Raw genomic sequence first — 7,500 nt, forward strand, 5'->3', positions numbered from 1 at the left:
TGTGGGGCCAAGGCCACGTGTGGTCTCCGCAACAATAACAACATCCGCAACCAGTTGGTCACAATCTGAAATTGGGTTAAGAAAGGTTAACCAAACACCATAAAGTGATTTACATATTGTCAGATTACAGCTAAAATGATGTCATACCACTTCAGATATAAGCAGTGTTTAGATATTTTCAAGGTAAGTGCAAATGTATATGATACTGGAGAATGAAAGCACCACCAACGATAATAATGTTTGCATCATTAAGGCTTACCCTCAGCCATTGTTATAGTTGGTGGAGCTTTCACTCTCATGTATCCTCCCAACTACAAGTTGTTTTTAATGGATTTAGAAATTCTATTAGTCTGAGTATGGGATCATTACCTCTTAAAACAGGTCGTGATGAGATTTTCTCTGCAGGAGATTTGAAGAACTTATTGAGGGAAGCAAGCGCTATCCGCTCTACAACAGCACAAATGGCATTGGGTAGGCCATCAGTGATTGCTGATGGGACCTTGGAAGCAGCTTCAAAGTTGAATATATGTTGATATGGAAGTGGAGAAGCGTCCTTTAGCTGGGATTCTGGTACAGTGCCAGTACCAACAGCAAGCAGTATGACTCCTTTACGGCTGAGGGCTGCTGCTGCTTGCCTTATGTTATCATCTGATGAGGAAGCCATGAGCAGCACCACAACCTAGCATTCCATCAGAAGTTATACGAGTGCAATTATGCTGGCCCTTCATCTTAGTAATATGATGATTCATCTGAATGACACACTCTCAAAAGACAGAAACTATGATGATGTGTCATAGGTGATCAGCTCAACACTTTGTTACATGCTTCTCAGATATTGAAAATCAACTTGTCATCTGAGCTACTGATTTGAATATCAAATGAATCAAAAGGAATAATCACAAAAATTTTTCACTGACAGAGCCTCACCTTGATCACATTTTCTCCACGAGCCCCACCCAATGGGCTAAAGAAGTTCTGCTGAACAAATGAGAGTCCAGTTGCAGCCTGTGCACTACCTCCTTGGATAGTCATGTCCTTGATCGTGCTAAGAACCTTATTACGGCCAGTTGACTCTGGAAAGTGGAGCAAAACATTTGGCGCACCACCATACATAGCGATACCAACTTGAACGAGGTTGGACCCCACAGGAAGACCAGACACTAATGAGTGCAACATGCTACGGAGACGCTCAAAGTCAATGGCATCAACATTTTGGGAGCCGTCCACTAAAAACACCACATCCGCCATCGGTACATTCTGGCATCCTGGACAATGAGGGAGAGAATGCACAGTGTTGTTATCTCAACTTCGTATAATTCACATTTCTTCGTTATGAAATTATATAGCAACGTTTTTGGGACAAACAATGACATCACATTCAAACAATGGTACCACCACACAATTTGAAACATTGGAATAATAGAAAAATGACACATAAACTTTGTACAATGGTGTTTCTTTGTGAGGCTACAATGAATAATGAGGTCCAGTAAAACAGGAGTTATGTGGGAATTGGTAGACTACAGTAAAATCTGCAAAAGGAAATGTTGATGTAACACTTCCAGGACTTACTGATCACAGAAACCTCACCTATTGCTGATCCTATCAAGGATAGCCCCATGTTCTTCTCCATGACATCTTTCATTCCCCACACCATTCCTGGGAGATGACTGTCAATGTCCTCAAGGTTTTTCAGGTAGTAGGCCCATCGTGGACTCGAGGAAAGTATCTGAAGCTCTTCCACATTTGCCTAAAATTATAGGACAATGCAACAAGCGATTTTCGTCATCTCTGTGTCTGTTCTCATTATATTATCTGATCCTTCAGAAACATATGCTGCAACCTTCTTGAATATGTGACACATTCATGTGAACGCATACATAATCAAAGATCACATAAAGCTAGGGCTCAACAATGCAGAGAGTATCTCTGGAATGGAACCTGAGCTGCGAATGTAAACCTCTATGGAGAACAGTCCTTGGTTCCGAAATAAGAAAAAAAATTCCTCACGGTATCCATGATAGACACCTCCTGATTTGTGAAACTTCATTTGGTTTTACATTTTGCTCGTAGATGCCGAATGCAACACCAAGGAGTTTTAAAAAATGTATGACAAGGCTTATAGAATAGGTGAACACCAAAGGAACAAACAGAGGGAGAGGAGCAGGCAGACAGGAACAAAAGCGCACAAGCGCGCGCACACACACACACACACACACACGTGCGCGCGCTCACACACACACACACACACACACACACGTCATTGAGAATACAGTTACAAGAAGCATTATAGTCACAGTACTATTATAGTTTAAGGAGATCGATAGATAAGCTATGATAAATGATCTACAATTACAACACTTTCAATTCAATCACAATGACGGTGGAAAGATGCATATGTGTAAAAAATATTGGAAAATTGCAGGATTTTGGTCGGCATGAAAACAAGCACTACTATTCAACATGTATCCCTGGACATTTCCTGAGAAAAAAGGGAAAACAGCATCAATGTATGCTCAGCATAGAGCTCCAAGCACCTCAACTTGTTTACATATCCAAGCTACGTAAGCAAGCAAGAGCTATAACTGATTCGTACATTGTCTGCTCCAATGGCGATGACGGTAATGCCTTGTTCCCGCAGCTTCAATGCCTTTTCTTGTATCTCGTCGCGTGAGGACGAGCCAGACATAATAATTGCTATCTGGGGGTAACCGAGGTTTTTACGGCTTCCTGCCGATTCAACAAAATGTTTCTCCTCTAAAAAGGTGAGGCCCTGGCCGAGGTTTGGGTCTCCTCCTGGAAGAATAGTACAACGTATGTGAAAAAAAAAACATGAAAAAAAACTATATCAAAGCTTCTTCTCACAAAACATCAGACAATTCAAACTGAAAATTTTCCTTCTGTGCAAAAAAATTAAATGAAATAACAATTAAAAAAATCACCTCCAGGTTTTATTCTGTCGAGAGCCGTCAGAACATCACCCTTTGTGTCATATTTTTTCAAAAGAAAATCCGTTCTGGGGCGTCCACCATACTGCGCCATTCCCACGCGCACTCGATCCTTCCCAATGTCCAAGGTTTCCATGATCTTCCGAGCGCCTTTGCGGATCTCATCAAAACCTCCTCTTGCCGGAGTTGAACCATCCAACAAGAACACAATATCGGCGAAGCGAGGACCCTGTTGTACTGCCAGACAGGCAGCAAAAGCAGTGCATTAGAAAATTCGGATTGTCATATTTGATCAAAAGAAAAACTGTTCATACAAGGGAATTTTACTTTTATATTTGCAGGTTGTGCGAAAAGACCACTGATGAAGCCTTACCAGCAAAACCCCCATTCTAGCTTTTCCACGAGCCTGACTTTATATAAAAAAAATTTATTCGGCAACACAGCAAATTATCCAAAATGACATTTTCAGAAAAATGTAGCCAAAAACTCTTTTGAATGAATTCTGTCCAGAAAAGCCAACTAAAAGTAGTGCAGGATCCTCAAGAATAGAACACCCTTCAAAACAAAAACAAAAAAGCACCAAGGAATGTTTCTATTGAAATAAAACACCCTCTGCAATTTTTGAGATTACATCATTCAGCAGTCCACAACTGATCACTCATGTCAAAATGTTGTCGCACAAAGAATTATACAGTATATGCGAGAAACACCCTCTCCCTATGGGAGGGGCCTGGATGGAGGAAGGGAGATGGGGGTGGGGGGTCATGTGCATGTGCCTGTGTGCAACATTCTGCAAAGTCGAGTTCCATTTGCATTCAAAGTCCTTTTCGCCTCAATTATACATTTTTACACTCGCTTCGCTTATAATACTTTGGACTCAGCCATTATATCATCCTTATGATTATTACTGTTATTATTAAGCCTCCCCAATACTCCTATAGCATAGGGGGGAGGGTTCTTGCTGTTGTAGGGTTTGTTTCTACAATTGGTGCTCCCATTTTTAATGGTACTACAGAGTTTCTTTGACCCCTAAAATAGTATGAAACTACAATTAAGAAAATTATTATCATCAGTGTTTTTTCTCACAACACAGCAAATTTCCAAACTGGATCAATTTCAGAGCTGTATCTCGGAGCCAACTGGGACTTTTGGAATGAAATTTTGCATCAATAATGAGAATAGAGTATGTGTGGTTGACCTATTTTTTGACCTTGACCTAATTTTAAGGTCATGACCAATGTATAGACCTTTTTTGCATTCTTCACCATGACTTGACTAAAGTTTGTCCAAACAGAACAAAATTGCCCTCATTCGATAGCCCAGAGCAAGGCACATACACCACCCTTTTAACAGCAAGCAACATTTACATTTAATTTACATCATACACCTCCGGGTTAAAGGTGGTCTTACACCCCAAGGAGTACTAAACTACCGTTGAGGTTTTCTCCCTTTTTTCTGACAATGTCCGAGGATTTTTAGAATGAAAATTTCCCTCAATAATGATAATACAAAGTGTGCAGGGTTGACAATGTTTTTGACCTTGACATAATTTTATGGTGATTATCCAATTATAGACATTTTAACATTTTTCGCCAAAATTTGACGAAGGTTTGTCAAATCAGAAAGAAATTGCCCTTGCTAGATAAATGCACCTTGCTGTGGACTAACTTTAATTTACATCATACGACTCCTGGTTAAAGGTCAAGGGCTTATACCCCCCAGGAGTACTAAACTACCATTTAGGTTTTTCTCCATTCTTTCTGTCAATGTCCTTGGCGTCAGGAAGGGCATCCGGCCAAAAAAAAAAAAACATTGCCTCAAGAAAAAGCCGAACCCCTGCACAGCAGGGAAAAATGGCTGTAAAAACGGTCATTTTTATTTTTTCTGTCAATGTCCGAGCTGTATCTTGGAGCCGACTAGGACATTCAGAATGCAATTTTGCATCAATAATGAGAATAGAAAGTATGTGAGTTGGCCTATATTTTTGGCCTTGACCTAATTTTAAGGTCATGACCTAATTGACAGTCATATTTTCACCAAAACTCGACTAAGGTTTGTCTGTTAAGAACAAGATTGCCCTCCCTAAATAACTTACAGTAAGGTGCATTTATGCATAATTTACATCATACCCCTTCTGGTTAAAGGTCAAGGTCAAAGTCAAATGGCAGTCTGAAAAAAAAAACGTTTTTTGTCATTCATCAATTTTGCCAATGTAGATTTTTCAAAGACCGTTTAGCCTTCCAAGATGTCTTTGCATCATAATAGTGGATCTGTACTGAAGTTGTGCATCTCACATTTTTGTTTTGTGTCCCTGACTCGATTGTGACCTCACAAAAAAGACTTTGTTGGGGGGATTGTGACCAAACAAAAACACCTTTTTGAACATAACTTGAATAATTTTACTCCAATTTTCATGGTTGAGTTTTATGCATAATTTGTACATGGGGAAACCTTTTCTTTATTTACACTAGATCCCTAAATATTGAAGGTCAAGGTCATATTGTGGTCAAAAAAAAATATGATCATCATTGGATCACGGGCGATTGCTTCGTGATCGCAGATATGTAATTGTTATTCTTATTATTATTAACACTATTATTTTGAAATAACAATATTATCATAATGCCATCCATTATCATCATACAGAACTTGTGAATTTGTGTAATAATAATTTTTACTTCCGTTAAATGTGCAGACCAGCAACTCTGAGCACATACACCACCCTTGTGTAGGTAATACATTCATATGTCCAGTTTTCTCCAAGTTTTCATCACGTAACAATTAAACAATGTTAGCGACCATTTGGAATAGGGTTATGCGTCAAAAAAGTCACAATTGGACTGTATGGGTGTCAGGGGCAATATCGTATCTCACACTTAAAATATTGCCTGGGAGAAATCACATGTGAGGCACCAAAGTATGTTATAATCAATCCATGTACAGTCCACATATAATCTAATGGCTAGAAAAATCAGACAGGTAATGAAATTTTGTGTAAAGACTCAGTATTTTCACATCATTCATCTGTAAAGACTCATTTAAGCACTTGTATCCACTGAAGATCATTGTGGCCCCAATCCTGGCCTTCCTGAAGGCCAAGCTAGTCCATTAGTCTGTGGAGGACGCGATAAGCATAGAATGCCATAAGGTGTTGCATTTCCTCCAAATTTCTTTCATTACCTTTCTTAGTGTAGTTCACGGTCTGTCTGTCTGTCTGTTCCCAGGTACCGCACAAACGGCTGAACCGATCGCAACCATTTTTTGGGTGTGTAATCATGGGACCCATTGTTGTAAAATAGGCATAAATATAATAACATGACCCCCTTGACGGCTCTCGTAGGGAGCGGGTGCTTCCAGTAGTGTTAAACAAAAGGAGTGACTGTTTAAACATGCAATCATGCATTGGACGGAATTGAGTGAAGACTTTGTGGTTGTAATATTTTTTACTTTTGAAAGGTGTGCCCCCATGAATCGCCACAATAAGCAATTTATACATCTTAACATGGCGTTTGTCCAATGCAGAAACCCCCCTGAAGGAGGAGCAAATGAAGTCGCTGCAACTTCCTTTGTAGGGCCCTTTGTTCTCCTGGCAAATTTAGTTGAGATTGGATAAGTAACAACCAAATGCATCGGGGTCAGACATTCGACGGTTTCAAACGTGGAAACCGTCGTAGTGTGGACCGTAGAGGATGGCGTTCGTCAGTGGGGGTAGTGGCGAAGATGGTGGTGGTTGTTGTGAGGGTAATTGTAGCGCGGTTGGCGTTGTGGCGTAGTTGGTGGCGCTTGTTTGCGTGGAGGTTTGCGTTCGTCAGCGGGGGTAGTGGCGAAGATGGTGGTGGTTGTTGTGAGGGTAATTGTAGCGTGGTTGGCGTTGTGGCGTAGCTGGTGGTGGTTGTTGTTTGCAGGGAGGTTTGTCATTTAAAATAACAATAGAAAAAGAAAAACTGCGATCTCAAAGGATCGCAGCCCGAATGAATCACATAAACTCCCTCTAGACAACGGATTTGGGCTAACTACACATGTACTTAAGAGATATCTCACCTACGGGACCTGAATGGTGGTTTGCGAATTTCCACAGCCGTAACAATACATATATATATATATATATATATATATATATATATATATATATATATATATATATATATATATATATATATATATATATATATATATATATATGTATATATATATATATATATATATATATATATATGTATATATATATATATATATATATATATATATGTATATATATATATGTATATATATATATATGTATATATGTATATATATATATATATATATATATATGTATATATATGTATATATGTATATATATATATATATGTATATATATACATATATATATATATATATATATATATATATATATATATATATATATATATATATATATATATATATATATATATATATATATATATATATATACGTATGTATGTATATATATATATATATATATATATATATATATATATATATATATATATATATATATATATATATATATATATATATATATATATGT

The 7,500-nt window shown here is 38.1% G+C and overlaps 1 protein-coding gene across 1 annotated transcript in view; it reads right to left on the reverse strand.

Moving 5' to 3' along the window:
* LOC147028296 (collagen alpha-3(VI) chain-like) overlaps positions 1-7,500 on the reverse strand; it is a 299,418-nt gene that overhangs the window by 101,117 nt on the left and 190,801 nt on the right. The window contains exons 26-31 of the mRNA XM_085876545.1: positions 2,943-3,185; positions 2,597-2,796; positions 1,591-1,750; positions 928-1,265; positions 370-679; positions 1-65 (exon numbers count right to left, since the gene is read on the reverse strand). The exon at positions 1-65 is cut by the window's left edge and continues 153 nt beyond it. Of these exons, the coding sequence (XP_085732671.1) occupies positions 1-65; positions 370-679; positions 928-1,265; positions 1,591-1,750; positions 2,597-2,796; positions 2,943-3,185 (1,316 nt within the window). The remainder of the gene's footprint in view (positions 66-369; positions 680-927; positions 1,266-1,590; positions 1,751-2,596; positions 2,797-2,942; positions 3,186-7,500) is intronic.

Source organism: Eptatretus burgeri, chromosome 4, assembly GCF_056783735.1.
Source record: "Eptatretus burgeri isolate ZD-2024b chromosome 4, Ebu_testis_v1, whole genome shotgun sequence".
NCBI classification, from domain to species: Eukaryota; Metazoa; Chordata; class Myxini; order Myxiniformes; family Myxinidae; genus Eptatretus; species Eptatretus burgeri.